We start from the raw sequence: 25,597 nt of genomic DNA on the forward strand, positions 1-25,597 counted from the left end.
TAGCTTAATCTGTTCCCATACAGTGTAATATTATTAGCAGATTGCCGACATTTTTACACATATGAATTCCCGTCTGCTATGCTGAGCACATACACTCACAGATACATAGAGCACATACATGCATACACACTGTTACGAGAAGTTCAAGGAGCTCACTGAGTGAAGTGGATCCTCTAAGCTCAGGGTCCAGGTGGGCACAGGACCATGGGCATCAGTGCAGCAGGTAATGTTGGAAACAGCAGGCAGAGGACGTCTAGAAACCACACGCAGGTAGTACAGTACTGGAAACCGCAGGCAGGTAGGTGGAGTGGGAAGCCGCAGGCAGGTACTGCAATGCTGCAAACCGCAGGAAAGCAGCAGATAACCCTCCAGAGTAAGGGAAAGTAAGCAATCAATGAAGCCGCACACAGCCAGAAAGACGTCTTGAAAACTGCAGGCTGACACATAGGGTCCAATAGAGATGGGGACATGTAGCTAAGAGAACCTCGCAGTCACCAGAAGCCACAGACTAGTAGGTAGAGGACATCCTGAAGCTCTCATCCAGGCTTCTGTGCACACACAAGATAGTCACAAATTCAATACTGGATTCAATACCAAGGCCTGGGTGTGTGTCTTAGAAGCCATTAAATAAGGCCAGGCAGTTCATCACATGGAAGCACACCAGGCCACATGCAAAGCCCAATGTGGAGTGTCAGAAAGATCAATGGACGGGGGCAGGTGAAGAAGGGCCCAGACCAGGGACAGGTATGTAACGCACACATGTATACACAAAACAAATACATGCAGACATATATAGAGAGAGAGCAGATACAAACACATGTATACACAGAACACATACATAAACATGCTTACACAGAGCATATACAAACACACATGAATACACAAACATATAGACACATACAAAACCTACAAGAAACAAAATGAGCAAAACCCCTGCTGTAACTATACAAGTAAAAAGCAAAAGTACATTTAAATAATACAGACTTCTTAGTAATACTGTTTTTGATGAAAAATAGCACAAAAGCCATCCCACCGTAGACAAAGTGACTCTGTTTGGGACGATCCTACACTGTCTAATATTAAAAACCTTACCATGTGTCAGAATTTACCTCAGTGTGTGATTAAGAGCAGACAAAAGGATCGGGTCCCAACCAGGGGACAGCAGTCTAGGGAAGCCTTTAAGTGTAATTTTCAGCTCAGGAAAGGGAGGCCACACCCTGGCTTGCACAGAATGCAATAATACAGAGAAAAAACACAAAAATGGAGCTTGGTTTGTGTTGGTATACATGCAGCACATAAACGCATGTTCACATTGGCCATAAAAAATACAAAACCTACAAAAAACACAATGATCAAAAACCCTGATGTAACTAAATAAGTAAAAAGCAAAAGTGCATTTAAACAACACAGAGTTCTTAGTAATACTGTTTTTGATCAAAAATAGCATAAAAGCCATCCCACAGTCGACAAGATGACTCTGATCGGGACAGTCCTACACTGTCTAATAAAAACCTTACCATGTGTCAGAGTTGACCTCAGTGTGTGAATAATGGCAGACAAAAGGACTGGGTCTCAACCAGTGGACACCAGTCTATGTACTGCATGTATACCAACTCAAACCAAGCTAAACATATGGACACATGTATACACGCAGTACATAAATACAGATACATGTATACACAGAGAGCATACATAGAGACATATATGTATACACAGAGCACATGCATACAGACACATGTATACATATAGCACATACATACATGTATACAAAGAGTACATACATATCCATACATATATACACAGCCACATATATACACAGGAAAAATACATGCACACATAAATATACATATATGTATACCTGCATGTGTATATATATATATATATATATATATATATATGTATATATATATATATATATATATATATATATATATATATATGTATATATATATATATATATATATATATATATATATATATGTGTGCTTCTCACAAAATTACAATATCATCAAAAAGTTAATTTATTTCAGTTCTTCAGTACAAAAAGTAAAACTCATATTATAGAGAGTCATTGCAAACCGAGTGATCTATTTTAAGTGTTTATTTCTGTTAATGATGATGATTCTGGCTTACAGCCAATGAAAACCCAAAAATCACTATCTCAGTAAATTAGAATACTTTATAACACCAGCTTGAAAAATTATTTTAAAATCCAAAATGTTGGCATACTAAAATGTATTTTCAGTAAATGTACTCAATACTTGGTCGGGGCTCCATTTGCATCAATTACTGCCTCAATGCGGCGTGGCATGGAGGCGATCAGCCTGTGGCACTGCTGAGGTGTTATGGAAGACCAGTTTGCTTTGATAGCAGCCTTCAGCTCTTCTGCATTGTTGGGTCTGGGGTCTTTTTTTTCCTTTTGACAATAATCTATGGGTCAGGCAAGTTTGCTGCCAATCAGGCACAGTGGTACTGTTGTTTGAAAACCAGGTATTGGCACTTTTGGCAGTGTGGACAGGTGCCAATTCCTGCTGGAGAATTAAAATTCCACCTCCAAAAAGCTTGTCGGCAGAGGAAAGCATGAAGTGCTCTAAAATTTCCTGGAAGACGGCTGTACTGACTTTGGTCTTGATAAAACACATTGGACCTACACCAGCAGATGACATGGCTCCCAAACCATCACTGATTCTGGAAACGTCACACTCGACCTCAAGCAGCTTGGATTGTGGCCTCTCCACTCTTCCTCTCCACTCTTGACCTTGATTTCTAAATGAAATGCAAAATTTGCTTTCATCTGAAAACAACAGCTTGGACCACTGAGCAACAGTCCAGTTCTTTTTCTCCTTGGCCCAGGTAAGACACTTCTGGCATCGTCTATTGGTCATGAGTGGGTTGACACAAGGAATGCAACACTTGTAGCCCATGTCCTGGATACGTCTGTGTGTGGTGGCTCTTGAAGCAATGACTCCTGCAGCAGTCCACTCCTTGTGAATCTCCCCAAATTGTTGAATGGCCTTTTCTTAACAATCCTTTCAAGGCTGTGGTTATCCCGGTTGCTTGTACACCTTTTTCTACCACACTTTTTCCTTCCACTCAACTTTCCACTATTATGCTTGGATACAGCACTCTGTGAACAGCCAGTTTCTTCTTCTTCAATGGCCTTTTGTGGCTTACCCTCCTTGTGGAGTGTGTCAATGACTGCCTTCTGGACATCTGTCAAGTCAGCAGTCTTACCCGTGATTGTGGAGCCTACTGAAATAGACTGAGACCTTTTTAAATGCTTAGGAAACCTTTGCAGGTGTTTTATGTTAATTATTCTAATTTACTGAGATAATGACTTTTGGGTTTTCACTGGCTGTAAGCCATAATCATCAACATTAACAGAAATAAACACTTGAAATAGATCACTCTGTTTGTAATGACTCTATATAATATAGGAGTTTCACTTTTTGTATTGAACAACTGAAATAAATTAACTTTTTGATGATATTCTAATTTTGTGATAATCACCTGCATATATATCTATAATATAACGCTGGGAGCGTCACTCTGTCCGAAGCCTTTATAGACTGCGCAAGCGCAAGCGCCGGCGCAGTCTGGACCCCACAGAGTGACGCTCCCAGGAGATCGCGGTATGCGTAAGCACTGAACGCACACCGCGATCTCCAACGGAGAAGCGGGGACGAGCCACGGAGCCAGGAGGGTGAGTATATTTACCTGTCCTCCGTTCCACCGCTGCGCGCGAGCCTCCGTCCTCCACATCCTCTGCCTGAGACGTTCAGTTCAGAGGGCACGATGACGCGCTTAATGCGCGCCGCCCTCTGACTGAACAGTCACAGCCAGAGGACAGGACCCGGAAGACAGACCGGCGCGCAGCAGTGGAACGGGAGGACAGGTAAATATAGCAAGTGCCGGGGGCCTGAGCTAGCGGCGACCCCGGCACCTGACCCCCACAGCGCGCCGGTGTCCCCGCCTGCTCAGGCCCCCAGCAGAGCCACGCACAGCCGCCCGCAGTCAGCAGAGCCACGCACAGCCCCCCGCAGTCAACAGAGCCACGCACAGCCCCCCGCAGTCAGCAGAGCCACGCACAGCCCCCCGCAGTCAGCAGAGCCACGCACAGGCCCCCGCAGTCAGCAGAGCCACGCACAGCCCCCCGCAGTCAGCAGAGCCACGCACAGCCCCCCGCAGTCAGCAGAGCCACGCACAGCCCCCCGCAGTCAGCAGAGCCACGCACAGCCGCCCGCAGTCAGCAGAGCCACGCACAGCCGCCCGCACTCAGCAGAGCCACGCACAGCCGCCCGCACTCAGCAGAGCCACGCACAGCCGCCCGCACTCAGCAGAGCCACGCACAGCCGCCCGCACTCAGCAGAGCCACGCACAGCCGCCCGCACTCAGCAGAGCCACGCACAGCCGCCCGCACTCAGCAGAGCCACGCACAGCCGCCCGCACTCAGCAGAGCCACGCACAGCCGCCCGCACTCAGCAGAGCCACGCACAGCCGCCCGCACTCAGCAGAGCCACGCACAGCCGCCCGCACTCAGCAGAGCCACGCACAGCCGCCCGCACTCAGCAGAGCCACGCACAGCCGCCCGCACTCAGCAGAGCCACGCACAGCCGCCCGCACTCAGCAGAGCCACGCACAGCCGCCCGCACTCAGCAGAGCCACGCACAGCCGCCCGCACTCAGCAGAGCCACGCACAGCCGCCCGCAGTCAGCAGAGCCACGCACAGCCGCCCGCAGTCAGCAGAGCCACGCACAGCCGCCCGCAGTCAGCAGAGCCACGCACAGCCGCCCGCAGTCAGCAGAGCCACGCACAGCCGCCCGCAGTCAGCAGAGCCACGCACAGCCGCCCGCAGTCAGCAGAGCCACGCACAGCCGCCCGCAGTCAGCAGAGCCACGCACAGCCGCCCGCACTCAGCAGAGCCACGCACAGCCGCCCGCACTCAGCAGAGCCACGCACAGCCGCCCGCACTCAGCAGAGCCACGCACAGCCGCCCGCACTCAGCAGAGCCACGCACAGCCGCCCGCACTCAGCAGAGCCACGCACAGCCGCCCGCACTCAGCAGAGCCACGCACAGCCGCCCGCACTCAGCAGAGCCACGCACAGCCGCCCGCACTCAGCAGAGCCACGCACAGCCGCCCGCACTCAGCAGAGCCACGCACAGCCGCCCGCACTCAGCAGAGCCACGCACAGCCGCCCGCACTCAGCAGAGCCACGCACAGCCGCCCGCACTCAGCAGAGCCACGCACAGCCGCCCGCACTCAGCAGAGCCACGCACAGCCGCCCGCACTCAGCAGAGCCACGCACAGCCGCCCGCACTCAGCAGAGCCACGCACAGCCGCCCGCACTCAGCAGAGCCACGCACAGCCGCCCGCACTCAGCAGAGCCACGCACAGCCGCCCGCACTCAGCAGAGCCACGCACAGCCGCCCGCACTCAGCAGAGCCACGCACAGCCGCCCGCACTCAGCAGAGCCACGCACAGCCGCCCGCACTCAGCAGAGCCACGCACAGCCGCCCGCACTCAGCAGAGCCACGCACAGCCGCCCGCACTCAGCAGAGCCACGCACAGCCGCCCGCACTCAGCAGAGCCACGCACAGCCGCCCGCACTCAGCAGAGCCACGCACAGCCGCCCGCACTCAGCAGAGCCACGCACAGCCGCCCGCAGTCAGCAGAGCCACGCACAGCCGCCCGCAGTCAGCAGAGCCACGCACAGCCGCCCGCAGTCAGCAGAGCCACGCACAGCCGCCCGCAGTCAGCAGAGCCACGCACAGCCGCCCGCAGTCAGCAGAGCCACGCACAGCCGCCCGCAGTCAGCAGAGCCACGCACAGCCGCCCGCAGTCAGCAGAGCCACGCACAGCCGCCCGCAGTCAGCAGAGCCACGCACAGCCGCCCGCAGTCAGCACAGCCGCCCGCACTCAGCACAGCCGCCCGCACTCAGCACAGCCGCACTCGGGCAGTAGAGCCGGAGAGAGAAAGATGGGAGCAACATATGGCAGAATGGAAACAGGAACAGGCAGAATGGGGGCGCGGGATGGGAGCAGCACATGACAGAATGATTGCGCACGATGGGAGCAGCACATGACAGGATGGGGGTGCAAGATGGGAGCACATGACAGGATGGGGCGCAGGATGGGAGCAGCACATGACAGGATGGGAGCAGCACATGACAGAATGGGGGCACACACATGACAGGATGGGGGTGTAGGATGGAGCAGCATATGACAGGATGGGGGCGCAGGATGGGAGCACATGACAGGATGGGGACGAAGGATTGAGCAGCACATGACAGGATGGGGGCGCAGGATGGAGGAGCACATGACAGGATGGGGGCGCAGGATGGAGCAGCACATGACAGGATGGGGCCGCAGGATGGAGGAGCACATGACAGGATGGGGACGCAGGATGGAGCAGCACATGACAGGATGGGGACGCAGGATGGAGCAGCACATGACAGGATGGTGACCATATACCAATATAAATGCTCGCCACCCGGGCGTAGAACGGGTTCAATAGCTAGTTTATATATATACATCAGTGATCTTGGATGAAGACTGTTCTTCACTCCTGTGCTGTCATACACTATCTGCAGAATTCCTCATATATTTTATGGCTTTCTCTCCCTATATATTTTTCTAAGCTGTGAGCAATCTTGCCCTTTCATTATCCATGTTTTCCCCAGAATGATTGCTGCGCTCCTTGCCTCTGCTTTAATGCAGGCTATAATAGCCCCTCCTGATTGGCTGTGCTATACCATGTGATGTGATAGTTGCAAGGCACTTTGGGAAAGCATGGCCAGCCATGCCCAATGTCATGTGAGTCTTCTCTGACTGATGGAATTCTCTGCATTGTTTAAAATGGTGGCAGACATTTTTGGCAATTCCTGCAAAGCAAATCACAAATTGTTGGAATTTGCCTGGTCCAAGGAATGCTCAAAAATTCTATACAAATTTGATTTACATTGAACCTACTCACTCACCGCCAATAAGAGTCTCTTCTCTTGTCATAGACTTTGCTTATTCATTCAATGTTATGAAATACTTTAGAATTTACTACCTACCTTAACAGCAATTCCTTTCCATTTTAATCTATTAGCAAATTAATATAATTCTTTTAACTTAAAAAAATGGAATCGTATAGTCTCCTCTCCTCAGCCCTTCTCATACCTCTTTTGATACCGTTGGTCCTCCAATCGGCTCCTTTTTCTTCCCTCATATGTCTTCTATCTTCATCTGTTTCTGGTCTCCTAGTGGAGGAGAGGAGACAATTGGGGGACCATTGGCAGCATGAGAGGTGGATAGAGGGCTAACCAGTGGTGCTATCGGAAGAGTAAGTTGGGGTTTTTTTACCCTTTTTCCAGCCCTCAAAATCTATCAAAATGGTGGTCAGCTGGTCACCATTTTGCTGGAATTTACGTGAATAGAATCATGAAAAATTCTTCTCACTCATTTTTACTTATCAGGTTTTTGTGCAGTTTTTCAACTAATCTGAACAAATATGTGGTCAATCAGATGTGGAAAGTCTTACAGAATGTTGTATAATTGAAGAAAGGAAAGAAACGGTATCATTCAGTAATACAATAATCTTTACCATGGCAGTTGCAGAGTCCCATAGTACTATGAAGGAGCTTTATTTCCAGTGCTGTCATCACGCCAGATCCCACTATCAGAAGTATAATTTTTACAGTGTTGGTTGGCTAGCTGGAGGAGCCGCACAGACACCCAGATCCCACATGTGGACACATTCATTTCTCTATTGCATTGCTGTCCAAAACCAAGATCTCCACATCTAATGTTATCCATGCCGACAGTATTTTTACCAAAGTTTAAAGTTCTTCATAAGTCTGAGTTACGTAACTGGCTTCCAGTACGTTCAATACAATGCTTTGTAGAACTGCATCAAGCTTCAGATGAAGGATAAAAACAGTGACAGAAAATACATCATTTGTAACTTTAATTTAGCTTTTTTCATATTATGGAAGAAATCCGTATTTGAAGACATAACTTAGAATTATTCTCTAAACGTTGAACAATCTATTTTTGTAAGAAGTGCCTTCAAATATACGATCATGGGTGCTGTGGCTGGGACTAACAGCAATCAACCATAATGCCAGGTCCTCCAGATCCTCTGTACCTGAACATGAGAAAACTCATTAGCTCAAAATTCCCTTAAAGGATCAGATGAATAACTTTACCCTAATAAAGCTTTGATAAAGGCAATGTTCTTATTTGCTAGGAAACTAATTAAAGAGGTATTCTCAGAATCAAAAGACCACCAGTGAGCTCCAGGGCTCCATAGAGGTTGTGTTGAAATGTGCACAGCTGCATATTCTTGATCTCCACTTCATTCATTGTCTACGGGTCAGCTGGAAATAGTGTATTGTTTAAACAGTCATTTTGTTATTTAATTTTTATCAATCTATAGCTATAGGGCAATTATTAACTAAGTGTAAAATGTGCCCTAAATATCAAAACTAATCTATAAAATACTGACCTAAGCCGCAGTCGCGTGCCTGGCATGCTTTTTGCTTCTGCTTCTTCAGGGGGTAATATTGCTTTCTCTGCTATGCCCCCAGAAGAAGCTATGAATCATTGCCTACCATGGCTGTTTTCATAATTGCAATAATTTTAATAAAAGGTTTTAAATATGTTTGGCCAAGTTTAAGGAAATATCACTTGCATGAAGTATATGAAAACATGTATAAGTTTACATAATTATATGATTAGACATAAAAAGGCAGGAAGGTGACAGTTTTTTTATACAATTTTCCAGCTCTAGATTAATATCTCAAACTATTTCTATTTATTGCTTTAACTCAGTTCCCCGGTAAATATATGTCGTTATTTTACCAATCATTCTCTCATTATCGAACAAAAACCTTCACATCTGAATTTGTAAATCTTTTCCTTTTGAAAATTTGCGTAATTTTCTTTTAGTTCAATACAAAGAAATCTGCAAAGTTTACAATACATAAAAGAAAAATGATTTTCTTTGAGTAAACGCTCTGCCAGATATCGACGAAAATGGAGAGAAAAAAAAAAATGAAGAAAGTCAACAGTTTCCACTTCTCATTACAGTAGGAAAAATAGAGTTGGGTTTACAGATTAGAAACAGATGAGGAGAAGGTTTAATGGAATGGAGCGGGTGTGGAAAAAAACTCATAACTCATTAGCGTCCTGCTACAAAGCGTCTGAAAACACCATCGTGAGAGAGTGTTGCGAGTTTGACATTCGATTGCACACTGGGCAATTAGGTTTGGTAGCAAAAGGGTTAATTTTGACGGTATCTGTCCCCGTATTCCTTTTTAAGAAATGTTCACTATGGACCAAAAACCCAGCAGGAAAGCAGATCAAACCCTTCCTGTTTACCCATTCCAAGTCCACATATATGAATTGAAATGTAGGACACACACCGTGCGCTAAATAGCTCACTTACCTCCTAGTCTATTATTCTGCATTCTTCCATTTTAAATGAGCAGGGATCGGCTTTTTGTTTGTATTTTATTGAGTCAAAATAATATATTATATTCTACTTAGAGAACTGTAGAAGTACTCACTGGCAATGAGCCTCGATTTCTGTTTTTTTAGTCCTTAAAGGTAATCTGTCAGTAAGACTAACCTTCTTAAGCCATCTTCATGGGGACGCAGGTCATACAAAGTGGAATAAAATGATACTTTGATGTCTATAATCCAGTGTTGTATTCCAGATGAATCCATGTTTTTTTAATATGTCAACTAGCTGTTAAGATCTATGGGCTGGACAGAGATCTCCCTGAGAATCTGCCTCCAAAGCTTATTATAAACAAAAGGAGGCATTGCCAGTATGAGACATGTAACGACTGACCGTCTGTTCTCCTGATTTACATGTCTCACACTGGTAGCACTTCCTTTCATTTAAAGTAAACTCTGGGGAGATCTTTGTCCGGCCCATAGATCTTAACAACTCAATTACATATTTAGAAAAACACGGATTTCTCTTTAATAAGACATCGGAACGCAGATATCAAGGTATCATTTTATACAGCTTCCAATGATCTACATACCAATATTGACGGCTTAGGATGGTTGATGCTACTGACAGATTACCTTTAAGCAATTTACTTAATCTGACACATCGTGCAGGATGTCCTCTATAGGACTGGGTTAAATGCAGCCTTTTCGCTTTAGTTAACCGACTTAATGGGAATTATTAAGATAACTAAGGGAAAAAGACCGCAGACGCTCTTTCTTTAGTGGTGTCATTATTTCCTAGGAAATTTACAAGCTGCATTTTCTTCAAATTGTTTCCATTACAAAGTGACTGTCTCACATCAAACTTAAGCAACTTGTGCACTGTAAGCATTTCTTTTTTAAGGACTACTAAAAGTACTATTTCATCATATTTTGTAGGATTGTCTATCCATCATGAGGCAGATTAATACAGCTCGCCTAATGCCACTGAAGCAGACTACAGAATACTGTATTAAAGCCCAGAGCACTTCATAGACCCAATTTATCAGATATATTGTCCTCTGGGGCCTCCTACAAGCACAGAATCAGCAACTTATCATTTGATTTATCTACCTGGCCTCCAAGGAGAACCTCTTTAATTCCTCACCAGTTCATGACCCTTGGCTTAATGATGAGGTGTGAGAGCTGGAAGCAGTAACGTGTTTATCTTGCACACTAATAGTTGTGGTTCTGTTCCCTGGCCATTGACTGTGGTAAGCAAACTGGACTGTTTTTAAGACTGTGATTGCTTTCTTGGTTTGGCTGGCAGGTAGAGCGCTGCCGTGTCACAAGGAAGATCTTCTTGGCCTTGGTATTTCCTGTTATTAGAGATTCTGTCTAGGGAGGTGGGAAAGACAAGAAGAGGAAAAAAAGCCCAAAAAAGTATAAAAAAAAACACTGCAAAAGAATGATTAACCTCCGCATTACTGCATTTTCATTCCTGCATCTGTAATATATAGTTTATATACAGCAGATATGCTGTTTTTTGGAGGAAGTATCAGAATTTTAAAGACTACATGTAGGGATATGGAGATCCAGAAGTTTGTTCATTGATTCTTCAAGAACTAAAAACAGTAAATCTAATTAATTGCACAACTATAATCTAGCAATAATTCATTATTTTTTTATTTTGTTAGCAGTCACGGTTCCTATTTTGCTTTGCGGTACTCATTGTTTTTTATGCCAAATTGTTCAAAACGGCCCTCATGGTTCATTAGTTTTGTACAAAATCAAATATTCCCTTTCTGTTTTTACTTAAATGGTTTTGCAACTTTTTAGCTCAAAATATAGCATTCTCTGCTAAAATGTTGCAAAATCTGTACAAAAATTTCAGGCGTACATAAGATCAAAACAGGTAAACACATAAAACAGACTTTTTTTTAAAAAAGGCACAAATTAAAAGAAGAATAAGGCAAAAGTAAAATAAAGCCAAAAATTTTTTTTTTTTTAAATACTGAATTCAACCATAAGACTAATCAGTAATGCTCTTAAAATGCCCAACTTCAGTTTCCTCATACACCTTACGTCTCTGAAGTTCAGCATGAGATCTGAGAAATGGAAAATTGTTTTAGTTAGTAACCATTAGCCCCGGTAACCCAATAGCACATGCGTATTTATCCTGTACATACGTATGTGGTAAGTCTGTGCATGTAGAGTCCATGTACAATCTTGTTCCCTGTCTGTGTATATATAGAATTATTCTGACTTCTGGGATCCATAAATTATGCTGCTCAATGTTATTCGGGTAATTGGCATCATGCAACTTTACTACCATTTTTATCTCTGTTTGAGCCACTCCTCTTTTTCAGGGCAGATCGGCCATTAGGCTATTTAATCATCGAGGGTTCCAATGGTTAGAGCTCATGCCAGTCACAGTCACATTGGTGTAAAGTGTGTATGTTTCCCTCTCAAGTGGTTCCCCATCTTCTCCATGAAAAAACCTTGGCCTGAATCAAGTTGTCTGGTATCCAGACCACAGTTGTCCTGAGCAGGAAAGCTGCTCTAGTCTCCAGTTCCTCACTGTTCCCAATTTCAAGTCCATCAATACACCACACCTTCCCTTAGGTAGAACAGGTCTGAGACCTAATTGCAGCATAGGCCAACAGTAGTTCCAATAGACACCATATGTGGATCATCTATCTACAATATGCCCAATCAGTGTCAAACCTCACCATATACTTTTACCTAACTTTTCTCCCAGCAGCTCCGATGTGATAATGTGGAGGTGCAGCACATCAGTATCACCACCCACCTTTCTCTGGAAACCTAATTATCTTCCTGGGATCTTAGACCATTATGTGTACCATCTTCTGGAGCTGATGGCAAAGAAAGCTGCCATTACCACAACCAAACGCAGCGTCCCTACCTGGCAGCGCGGACGAGTGTACATACCAAAGAGTGCAGCAGCACACCGCACGCCAAGATATCCAGTTTAAAAACACTCAAGATAGTCTATTCAAATTGAATTATTATATAGACCATACTTTTGAGTATGGCACAAATTAGTCAATTCACTTTGTCCACCAGGCACAATAAGGTGTACCCTACCTGCCCTTTAATTTTGTAGACCTTGGCCCAGGAGTAGTAGGTGTGACAGAGTGTATCCCATCATTGAAGGTGCTCAGTCATAGATGGTGGGCAAACACGAATTGGCCAATATATGAGCCCACCTCTGTTCTTAGAAGTACCTCATTCTATAAGTACACTCTACATGGCAGCAATGCAGAATGATATTCAAATAGTTAATACAAATATATATATATATACACACACACACACACACACATTACGGAGGTCCTAATTAAATTTAGCTTCAGCCCCTTTAATAGTAAATCAGATTGTGCAAGAGCTGCTAGAAGAGATTTTACCAGGATCTTTTCCATGAAGGGCTTTAAAGATCATTTATCACAGCAATGGAATGTACCCAGGAGGGTTTTAAAGCATCTCGATTTCTTCTCTCCATTTATTTATTTGCCATGTTTTTCTTGGAAAATTGTCCGAATCTACATAATATTGTGATTGAAATGTTCATGGCAATAACTGAGCCTTGTATGTTATATTTTAGCATGGTAACCATAGGAGAATGTCCTGCTTTTACAATTTTGTGCTAATTAGTGTTTGGTAGCAGTATGAGCTTCATTTCCTGATTTCCTGGGGTTCAAAACCCCAACATACACATGGATTTAAGAAAACATTATGGCTGCCTGTGACCTTCTCTAAAAAGAAGCATAGTTGCTTTCTGCATACTGCCTTATTTTTTTTAAAGATTTTTCTGGCACATAAATTTTTTTTTAATCTTTTGTAAGTACAAATTTTAGTGAAATGTATTTTAGTAAGTATCGTAAGTTATGCAACTCTCTATCACGATCCAGGTCGGAGATGAACCATGATATTCAACTACAAAATCCCGGCTATAAAAAATAACAGCGTTTCCTGTATCGGTAGATGGCCAGAATTAAGGGGGCTGGATGGCTGGTCATTTTAATAGCTAGGCCAAACCAATTCTCTTTTTGTACATCGGTTTTGAAACAGAAGGGGGCTGGTTTAGCTATTAAAATGAGAAGCCAGCCCCTGAACATTTCAGCTGAACGGTGGATCAGTGGTTATCACCGTTACTTTCCAACGCTGGTCCCCAGGTTCAAATCCCACCAATGACGACATGTGCAAGGAGTTTGTATGTTCTTCTGGTTTCCTCCCATGCTCCAAAGACATACTGATAGGGAATATAGATTGTGAGCCCCAATGGGGACAATGAGGATAGTGTCTGTAAATCGCTGTGGACTATGATAGCGCTATATAAGCAAAGCTTAATAATTAAGTCAGAATACATTTCTGATCTAAGGTCTATTACAGTAAGTTGCGCACCTTAACAATTTAAGGACACTTAACCCCATTTTTGTTACTTTTCAATTGTACTTACTAATGTACTTTAAATATGGAACTGGCACTTCTGTCTCATTTTATACCCCCCTCGAACGATCACATCAGCTTCTCTTTCGCATTAGTTCTGATATGCACATGCTCTAACTCTTGGTCTTCATTACAGGAGGAAGAGGATGATGGATTGCCCAAAAAGAAGTGGCCTACAGTGGATGCATCTTATTATGGAGGACGAGGAGTTGGCGGAATCAAAAGAATGGAGGTATTATATATTTTGTGCTGACCTTATATATGGATTTATAAAGCTGTGACCGTCTTTATACTACACTCTGTACTGGATCCAGGGTAAGTAAGAATTGATATCAATTTATATGCCTAGAGATTAGATTGGTGTCTTAGCAAAATCACTTACCCACAAATATTCTCATGAAGTGAACTGCACAGAATATCCTGGCACCAAAGTAAGGGCGGTTTCTTCAAATAGGAATTAGGGCTATAGCGTCTTACTGCACTTTGATATTTCTTGACCCTTGGGAGTAGCTAGGTAACTTCTGAGAATTCTTATGTCTTTGAAAAACTCTGGTTCTTTAATATTCTCAACTTCAAAGATTATAGAATACACCCAAACCAACCAATGCTTTCTGAAAATCTTGACTTTTTTAGTTAGGCAAAGTCATGAGAATATATTGTGAGAAATGATTCACTTACCACATATACTTATAAAAGGTACCTTCTTGCTTGAGTAGTGGGAATATTATTTTCCTATCTCAGACTAGTGCTAGTTTCATAGAAAACAATTATATATTCTAAGTTTTTACTGCATGAGAAGAACCCTACATGCCACAGAGAGAGCATACTGTATATACCCTGCCCCCTGTGCTGGAAAACAACCCTTCTACCCACTAAGCCATCATGGTGCCCCCTTTCCAGTTACACTGTAATACAAAGATTGTTATAAATTTATGAACCAATAGTTTTAGTATTTTAGTTGTTTGCTAAAACGTATTATCCTATCTTTAGGTTCGTTGGGGCGAGAAAGGTTCTACTGAAGAAGGAGCCAAGTTAGAAAAAGCCAAAAATGCCAAAGTGAAGATGCCAGAACAGGAGTACGAGTTTCCGTCTCCAAAGATTCTCAACATCAATTATGGGAGGTCAAGCTCTTCCCGGAAGTGGTATTCCCCAATTAAGGTAGGATCAGTAGCCTAATAATCAGCAATTTTCTGAGCTCATGCACATAACTGTATGAAAAATTGTTATTAATCAGCATTCTGCATGGATGCACAAATTATATAGGGTACAAGATTTTGGACTGTACATTCCTGTATGCTTTTCAGTACGGGTGTGATATATTTAGTCTTTCTTAATTAGTCACCTTTGCAGCATCTATGCCTTTCAAAGAGGTGTCGTCCATTTTTCAGAGATTTTTGTTGTGGTGAATGATGAAGCTGATGACCTGGTAGCGACATTTGAACTGGTTTTGCCCATAATAGGGCAAATACTATATGGAGAAGATTATATATGTCATGTTGTTGACATAGGAGTAGTCATCCACATCAATGTGTTTCTTAACGAGATTTCAATAGGGCGTTTGTATGGTCCAAACACTCCAGACAAGCACTGGAGAATTCAAAAATTTATTTTTCTAAGATATGCAAGTTAGCGGGATCTAAGAGATATAACTTTGGGAAGGAATTTTCAGCCAGAAAGCATAGTGGCAGCAGTTTAAAAAAGAGAAATCTGGTAACCATTGCAAAAAATGATTACTGGAGGTCATTAAGGGGTTACTGGAATGACATCATATGCTTTAATCAATCTGATAAAACTTCTGTGCGTAAATGTAAACTGGAATCTACTAAACACTCAAGCTGCTGGGCATGAATTTCATGCAAATGATATAAAAATGGTTCTCAAGTTCTATCTTTGTGCCCAAAATAAATCTTACACCTCATGTTTGGCAGAAGAAACCACAGTGAAACCATGGCGAAAGGAAATGTTCACAGATATTTTTGGACATGCTTGAAAATTTGCTTGAGGCCAAGAGAAGAGGTCACAAGCGTGTAACAAATATTGCTGGTCTACGTGGTTTCTTGGTGTGCACCCGGCATGTTCTCCTAGAGGAGCACTCGATGTAGCTGAGAAAACATTACAATAGTGTTCAGTGACTGTTGTACAAAGTGTCCTGTCATTACAAGATAACTTTTACCAATGAGATGGAATTAAATGTGTTCATAAAATGAAGAATTACTTCATGGCTCCTCTGTCGTTGGCAACCCTTGTCCTCCACCATCTTAACCTAGCACTACTTCCCAAAATTACTGCAGCTCACCACCACAGGCACATTTAGAAAGTACTGATTCTCTTTGCAGAGTTCTACCTGATCCATTTCTTTCTATGGAAAAGGAAACAAAAACATGCAACATAATTTTCCATCAGAAGCTGAAAACTGTCTCTCTAATACCGCATATAAGTATTTAACCTGCAAGTCAAAGTCCGACACACTAGGCTGCCATGAAGTATGACAGGAGTCAAGCCAAAAACATCCATAGTACCACCAACCAGACTCCTAGTCTGTATAGATGAGGAGCATCAACTATTAAAAATCAGATGTGTGTCTCTGGTTTTATAGAGTAGGAGAACGGAGGGTATGGAGTCTCCCACTGAGGGGGCGCAATACACTTTTTATGTCTTTATAGCCAACATGTCATTGTGCATAAGCAAGCTGCCGATAATTATGAAGGTGCCACGTACAATGAGTGCAGGAGATGACCCCACTATTTATATGTGTAAATATTGAGCACTGCAAATGTGTGGAGGATATACTGGTGGAGGGACAGGAAAGATATATTGTATATATTATATTTAGGGTGCAGTCAAACAATCGAATAAATCGGACCGAGATCAGACTGCAGTACTCAGACTGGGCACCACTCTCTCAACCCAAGCGTAACATCTGCATCGAAAAATATGGCGTTATCACACATGGAAGGGGAGAACCGCGGCCAGTCCAAGCATTGCGATTCAGCATTGGTCTGATTTATACGGCCGTCTGACTGCGCCCTTATAAGAACACTACAGATTGAAGTGATGGAGGAGACAGGGAGCAATAATTGATTAATTCTCCATCTAATTGTTATTATGCTGAATTTTGGGGAACAATAGTGGTGGGCCATTTTGTGGGCACAAAGAGATCAAGATCATAAGTACCAATCAGGATGTGATGGCATAAATTTCTAACTTAAAGGGATTGTCCCAAAATTTAAAGGTATCACCTATCCAGATGATTGGTGCTAACTTTCCAATCGTAGGAATTCTGACCCCAGTGTTCACAAAATGGTGGTCTCTGTGGGAATGAAATGCTGGTCACTCATCCATGCTGCTACTTAATTTATGCTCTTTGGGACTGAGGGATAACCGAGAACTATATGTGGGTATCTCCTTCAGTTCCCTAGAGAATAATTTGATCAAATGACCTGCACAACACTCAGACAGGGGTTTTGGGGGTCTTATCATTTTCATTTGGTGTTGTAGTAGTCAGACCCTCTGTAATTATAAATGGAAACCTACTCTATGGATAGGTGCAAAGTTTTTATTTTGGAACAATTAATTTAATATTCCACGATAACAAATCTGTATAGCAGACATACAGGTAAAGTGAAGACATAGGCAGTTAGGTGTAGGGTCTCATTAGGATTTAAAGGTCTTAGACCATTAAACTGCGTCTCTGGTAAATGGATTTCCTTGCAAGCAAGGTGTCAGATTTTGTGAAAAATTTTCTCCAAATGCTAAGAATAATATTGGTGAAATATCCTGTCCATGGTTCCCGGTTTTCCTCCTTTGCGAATGAATTTTATCACCATATGTTCTTCCAGTCCCTTGCGTAGATGCTGTTAGTAGGAACTATTTTCTATATACCTTATTGCTTTTTTAGGAAATTTCTCAGGAAGAAAGACACAATAACTTTTTACTATGAAGCAATTTCCTTGACTATGTTGTTGGAGCAGAGGGAAAGGATTAAGGGTTTTGATTTCGTAACATTTTCATGAATTTGTTGCACAATGGCTTTAGATGTTTAATATAAATAGGATTGATGTTCTGAGGATTACTCATGTGTTTATACCGTGTGATAGACAATAAACCTAAACAGCTCACACGTTGTTGGCTAGTAATAGACTAATAAGGATGTTGATTGGAAAACCAGAACTAATGGTGGCATAGTTTAAGACCAGGAGTAATGCTGGCATACAGTGGCATGTAAAATTTTGGGCACCTCCGGTCAAAATTACTGTTATTGCGAACAGTTAAGCAAGTTGAAGATCAAATGATCTCGAATAGCCATGAAGTTATAGATGACACATTTCCTTTGTATTTTAGGTAATATATATATATATATATATATATATATATATATATATATATATATATATATATATATATATATATTTATAGAGAGAGAGAGAGTTTTTTAACTTACAAAAAGGAAGATAGGCCAATGTAAAAGTTTGAGCACCCTTGGAGATATGTGTGCTTAGATTATTATTATTATTATACATTTTTATAGCGCCATTTATTCCATGGCGCTTTACATGTGAAGAAGGGGGAAAACATTGACAAGTACATTAAACATGAGCAAAAAACAAGGCACACAAGTACATAAGGAGGGAGGACCCTGCCCGCAAGGGCTCACAGTCTGCAGGGGATGGGTGAGGATACACTAGGAAAGGGTAGAGCTGGTTGTGTGGCGGTTCAGTAGGTTGAAGATCACTGAAGGCTGTAGGCTTGTCGGAAGAGGTGAGTCTTCAGGTTCTTTTGGAAGGTTTCTATGGTAGGCGAGAGTCTGATGTGTTGGGGTAGAGAGTTCCAGAGTATGGGGGAAGCACGGGAGAAGTCTTGGATGCGGTTTTGGGAAGAAGGGATGAGAGGGGAGTAGAGAAGGAGAGCTTGAGAGGATCGGAGGTTGCGTGTAGGTAAGTACCGGGAGACCATGTCACAGATGTATGGAGGAGACAGGTTGTGGATGGATTTGTATGTCATTTTAAGGGTTTTGAACTGGAGTCTCTGGGCAATATGAAGCCAGTGAAGGGCTTGGCATAGGGGAGAGGCTGGGGAATAGCAGGGAGACAGGTAGATTAGCCTTTGACCAAAGTTTCAGACTTTAATTAGGCTGCTTCATAAGGAAAGGTTAGGTGATGCAAATTTCCCAGCTTTATAAAAACCCAGCTTACTATAGCCTTGTACCAAAAAACATCAGCCATGTGTTCTTGCAAGCAGTTGCCTAGTACTTTGTAAATGAAAATAGCAGAGACCCACCAAGCAGGAGAAGGTTATAAAAAGATAACAAAACATTTTAAAGTTGCCCTTTCCTCAGTTCAAAATAGCAGTTAACAGGAGCAGTGGAGGTCAAGATAATGTCTGGGAGACCAAGCTAAATTTTAGTGAGAGCTGCCCCTAGGATTGCTAGAGAAGCAAATCAGAACTCCCACTTTACTGCAAAATACCTTCAGAAAGATTTAGCAGACTCTGGAGTTGTAGTACATTGTTCTATTATTCAGAGACACCATTACAAATATTGCCTTCATGGAAGAGTCATCAGAAGAAAACTTCTCCTGTGTCCTCACAATAAAATTTAGCATCAGAATATACAAAAGAATATCTAAACAAGACTGATGGATTTTGGAAACATGTCTTGTGGACTGATGAGGTTAAAATAGAATTCTTTGGCCACAATAATCAAAGGTACAGTATGTGTGAAGAAAAAAGGTCGCAAAATGTAGGGAAAATAACATTTTGCCAACCATTAAGCATAGGCATGGATCAATCATGCTTTGGGGTTGTTTTCAGCCAATGCCACGGGGAACATTTCACGAGTAGAGGGAAGAATAGATTAAATTCTAACAAACTCTTGATGCAAACAGAACATGATCTCTAAAAAAGCTGAAGTTAAAAAGAGGATGGCTTTTACAAATCAATAATGATCCTAAACACACGTCAAAATCCACAATAGACTACCTTAAAAAGCACAAGCTGAAGGTTTTACAGTGGCCCTCACAGTCCCCGGGACTGAACGTCACTGAAAATCTGTGGATAGACCTCAAAATAGCAGTGCATGTAAGATGACCCAGGAATATCACAGAACTGGATGAACTTTCCAGGGAAGAATGGATGAAAATCCCTCAAACAAGAATTGAAAGACTCTTGTCTGGCTACAAAAAGTGTTTACAAGATGTGATACTTTCAAAAGGGGTGTGTGTCTAGGTACTAACCATGCAGGGTACCCAAACATTTGACAGAGCAGCTGCATCTCACCTCCTCTGCTCTGTTGACGGGACATCGCTGCTGATGTCATGCTGATTGATAGCTGGTTCTCCGGCTGCCTAACTGCATCAGCATGACGTCGGCAGTCACATCCCCTCGACAGAGCAGAATAGAAAAAAAAGAGCTGCTTTGTTGATGTGGAGCAGCTGAATCTCCTATGGGAGTGGTCTGGGACTGCTCTGAGCCAGCGCCGAGCACAACAGGTAGATAGTTGCCTGTTGGTAACTATCTGCCTGTTAGTTTTTAGGCACATAGTAAAAAAAGTCCTGGACAACCTCTTTATTAGTAGTGTTCATTAAAGATTCCCCTGACCCACTTCCTGTGGACGGAGAGCAATGAAACTTGACACAGTCAAGTATTAGTATTAGTCCTTCTAGGGACACACACTTCTGTTTAAGCAACTGTAAACACCTCACTTGTAGAAGTCGACAGGTTGCTCCAAAAGCCACGTTGTGACTTCGGAAATCAGAGTCTCATAATCTGGAAAATGCTTGCCCTTTTGAAAAAGTCCTCCTGGTTTCCATGGCACATTATCAATTGAGCCTGAGAGCATTCGACTCGTTCCTGCTTCTGGAAAGGTGTGAGCAGCCAGGGAATCCAGCGAGTTTATACCTTATGCTTGTGATGATGGTCTTGGATGATTTTTTCCACAGATCCCACACTAATCTTGACATTTTGGGCTAGGTGGCGAATGGTTATGCGGCGATTTTCCAAAATGGGAACCTCCACTTGCTGGATGGTATGTTCATCAATAGCAGAGTGGGGTCGCCCTAGTATTGGAGCTGTTTGCACCGAATTGACGATGCCAGCTCTTGACTACATCATATGATGGGGAATCATTACCATAAACCTCTTTCATCTCATTGAACATCTCCTTTGGTGTTCGGCCTTTCAAGTAAAGGAACTTAATTACTGCTCTGTATTTCATTGGGTCCATTATCAAACCTCACATCACTTCAGCACCTGTAAAATCAAGACTGTTACCAGTTTTGAGTTGCAAATTGGCACGTAAGCTATAGACACTTATATCATCACACTTGTGCAGTTTCAGCATCCTGTAATAAATAGAAGTGGGTCAGGGGAAATCTTTAATGAATGCCCCTTGTAACTTTTTGCACCGTTTTTCGGCAATTTTCACGATGGGTCTAAAATTTTGGCTAGTGTTTAAATGATCCTAAGGGCACATCCACACGTTCAGTCTTTGGTCAGTATTTTACATCAGTATTTCTAAGCCAAAACCAGGAATGGAACAATCAGAGGAAAAGTATAATAGAAATACATGCACCGCTTCTGTATTTATAACCCACTCCTGGTTTTGGCTTATAAATAAATACTGATGTAAAATACTGACCAAAGACTGAACGTGTGATTGTGGCCTAAAGCTGGCACTGCCATGAGCCGTGAACCGTGAGGGCTCTAAGTATTCAGATTGAGCAGAAAATGTAATCGCCTGCAAACGCTATTCTAATAGGGCTAGACAATAGATGCTTACAATCTTACTGCACGTCAGCTGGATTGCAGACTACATTAGACTCTGCCTTCACATAATATTGCTAAATTGCAGTCATAGATCAAAGCTTTGTCCTAATGTGACAGTTATAAAAACAGAAGCAAATGCAGTAAATACGAGGTAACCATTGCCCAAATGTATTGGCTTGCAATTTTAAGTCTGCAACTACATATACCCTTTTGATACAAACAATATGAACTTTATTTTTTAAAAGGTTCAGTCTGATAAATGTAGTGAAGCCAGAACGATTATCAGACTTTTCCCCTATATAACCCTGTACTGAAAAGACTTTCAGACCACAAAGTTTAATGTATATTTTAATTCCCATCTGGGCAGCATTATATGGCATCCTGAGTAGCTTTACCTTAAATTTTAAGGTCATATTTTCACTGCTTTATCTTGTGATTCCTTACCCTTCATGAGCTTATTTTATAGTATCAAAGAATTGAGTGCGAAGTGATTGAACGTGTATCCAAAACTCGTACATTAATGATTCAAAATCTCAGTGCTTAGTCAGGGAGACTACCACTCTACCCAGAGTAATAAAGACTATATTGCTCTATAATTAAGGACATTCATTAAGGGAAAACAGAAGGCTAATCAAATCGGTATCAGAATACCTTTTCTGTGATTATACTAAATGGATCAGAAAAATACCTCAAAACAGTCACGATGGATGTCATTAATCATAACAAAATATATAGCCAATAGTGATGAGCGAATATACTTGTTACTCGAGATTTCCCGAGCACGCTCGGGTGATCTCCGAGTATTTTTTAGTGCTCGGAAATTTAGTTTTCCTCACCTCAGCTGAATGATTTACATCTGTTAGCCAGCATAAGTTTATGTGGGGGTTGCCTGGTTGCTAGGGAATCCCCACATGTAATCAAGCTGGCTAAGAGATGTAAATCATTCAGCTGAGGTGAGGAAAACTAAATTTCCGAGCACTAAAAAATACTCGGAGGTCACCCGAGCGTGCTCGGGAAATCTCGAGTAATGAGTATATTCGCTCATCACTCATAGCTAAAGGTAATGCTAAACAGACCTGCTACAAATGCAATGTAGCAGAAGGCCTGGATAGAGCAGCGTCTCCCTCACCTCGATGTACGTTTCGCCTCTTGCTTCTTCTGGGGGAGTGAAAACATTTGGCATATGCAGTGATATGCAAAAAATGGGAAAAAAAAAAAACCTTTAAGAAGTAAGAAATATTTTTTGTGTGAATATTGCAAGTTTTTCAACTCAGTTGATTTTCAATAGTCAACATCAAATAACTTACCAAACCAAGAAAAGATAACTATTGGCGATATGTATATCTATTCCAGTTTTAAAATGTTAAAATAGATCTTGAAACATAAGTTGATAATTGGTCTAAATTCCAAAATAAGGAATACCTAACAGCCAATAGTTAAAGATGAGATGATTGTTTTGTGGGACTCCATTCCATATACAGGTCAGTGCTTTCTGGCCATTAACAGGAGCTGTATGAATGTAATTATTGTGGTGAAATACAGTATGTATATATCTATATGTGTGTAGTGACATATATCTAGGGTTATATGTGTGACTAGTGATAATGTAACATCTGTCCTGAAGGCAGGTCTCACCCAGGTGTTAATATGTATTTTCCTGAGACAAGCAGACTTCTGTCTCCAAATCTCACCAGGGGCTCTAGCTAGGACCAAAGGTACCTTCACACATAATGATTTCGTTAACGATATCGTTGCAACGTCACGCTTTTGGTGATGTAGCAACGATCCCGCTAACGATCTCGTTATGTGTGACAGCGACCAACGATCAGGCCCCTGCTGGGAGATCGTTGGTCGATGGGAATGATCAGGACCTTTTTTTGGTCGCTGATCACCCGCTGTCATCGCTGGATCGGCGTGTGTGACGCCGATCCAGCGATGTGTTCTCTTGTAACCAGGGTAAATATCGCGTTACTAAGCGCAGGGCCGCGCTTAGTAACCCGAGGTTTACCCTGGTCACCATTGTAACAGTAAAAAAAAAAAACAGTACATACTCACATTCCGATGTCTGTCACGTCCCCCGCCGTCAGCTTCCCTGCACTGACTGTCAGCGCCAGCCGTAAAGCAGAGCACAGCGGTGACGTCACCGCTGTGCTCTGCTTTACGGCTGGCGCTGACACAGTCAGTGCGGGAAGCTGACGGCGGGGGACGTGACAGACATCGGAATGTGAGTATGTACTGTTTTTTTTTTTTACTTTTACAATGGTAACCAGGGTAAATATCAGGTTACTAAGCGCAGCCCTGCACTTAGTAACCCGATGTTTACCCTGGTTACCCGGGGACATCGGCATCGTTGAAGACAGTTTCAACGATGCCGAAGTCGTTCCCCTGATTGTTGGTCACTGGAGAGAGCTGTCTGTGTGACAGCTCCCCAGCGACCACACAACGACTTACCAATGATCACGGCCAGGTCGTATCACTGGTCTTGATCGTTGGTAAGTCGTTTAGTGTAACGGTACCTCAAGAAGAAAGGGTAACACTTGACACCTCCTAGCTCTTGAAAGAGAGATGTCAATTACAGCCTGATAGTATCTCTGTGAGAATGTTTACAAAAAGGATCTCAGGAGAAAATAATATATTCATTGGTAGCGCAGCCATAGTCCAATCAAAAAACAAGCAATTATGATATTAACCTGAGGGGCTGGTCTAGAAATCTGAACTCCAGACCAAAGCCATAAATTAGGCCTGTATAACTAGAATTGTGTTCACATAATGGGGGCAGCCAAGCTGGTGTGATCCAATCTACAGTACATTCATCCTACCCTCAGGGAGCAGAAAGCAGATTGCCAAGTTAGATGATTTCTGTAAGTTTTCTCCTGTGATTTTATACTGTTTTGCATAAGTTGTATGTCTTTTTATTATCATATTTTTATACCTTTTCTTACTGTAAGCACTGAACCTGAAGCTGGTTAGATAGCACAGAGTCATGAAGCTGGTTAGATAGCACAGAGTCATGAAACTGGTTAGATAGCACAGAACCATGAAGCTGGTTAGATAGCACAGAACCATGAAGCTGGTTAGATAGCACAGAGCCATGAAGCTCGTTCGATAGCACAGAGTCTTGAAGCTGATTAGATATCACAGAGTCTTGAAGCTGGTTAGATACCACAGAGTCATGAAGCTGGTTAGATACCACAGAGTCACGAAGCTGGTTAGATATTACAGAGTCATGTAGCTGGTTAGATAGCACAGAGTCATGAATCTGGTTAGGTATCACAGAGTCTTGAAGCTGGTTAGATAGCATAGAGTATGTGATCTTCTCAGGCCACCCCAGAGCAAAATGCGAAATGTTAATCAAGTAGGTCACTCTATAAAAACGCAAGAATTTCATCGGTACTATTTCATCTTAAACAAACTCTAAAAATTCCAGCATGTCATGTATTTACACACACAAACCATCTTTGTATATTTGTTTTTGTTTTGGTCGCGTTTCCCTTTAGGTTCCTAAGTCTGACTACAGGACTACATGACATACACTGGGAGACAAGAATAAACTGTTTATCATAGGCACAAAACATCACAACTCTCCCTAAGTCTTACAACATTGTTATTATAAATGAAAATTAAACCTAAAACCACAGGGCTAATAATACCGGAGCTACAGGGAACACACACAACTCACAAACATTTCAGATCTTAAATGTGTTTGAGAAATAGCTCTTGTTGGAGCCAAAATTCAGAGTATCTTTTGCTATTACACAATTGATTTGTTATTATACGGTGAATGATTAATCTTTAGACATCATAAAATTCCTTAATCTCCTCCTTTGGAATTTCACAGATTTTTTTAAACATTATATTATTTTTTCCATTAATTTTATATAGGTTTTCAGTGTGTTTTTCATACAAAGGGCAAAATATTTCAAAGCTGTGAGTTTTTT

General features: G+C 42.5%; 1 protein-coding gene across 1 annotated transcript in view; it reads left to right on the forward strand.

The window, feature by feature from the left end:
- ANTXR1 (ANTXR cell adhesion molecule 1) overlaps positions 1-25,597 on the forward strand; it is a 211,227-nt gene that overhangs the window by 129,370 nt on the left and 56,260 nt on the right. Inside the window, exons 15-16 of the mRNA XM_077263047.1 lie at positions 14,035-14,130; positions 14,889-15,056. Of these exons, the coding sequence (XP_077119162.1) occupies positions 14,035-14,130; positions 14,889-15,056 (264 nt within the window). The remainder of the gene's footprint in view (positions 1-14,034; positions 14,131-14,888; positions 15,057-25,597) is intronic.

Source organism: Ranitomeya variabilis, chromosome 5, assembly GCF_051348905.1.
Source record: "Ranitomeya variabilis isolate aRanVar5 chromosome 5, aRanVar5.hap1, whole genome shotgun sequence".
Lineage (NCBI taxonomy): Eukaryota > Metazoa > Chordata > Amphibia > Anura > Dendrobatidae > Ranitomeya > Ranitomeya variabilis.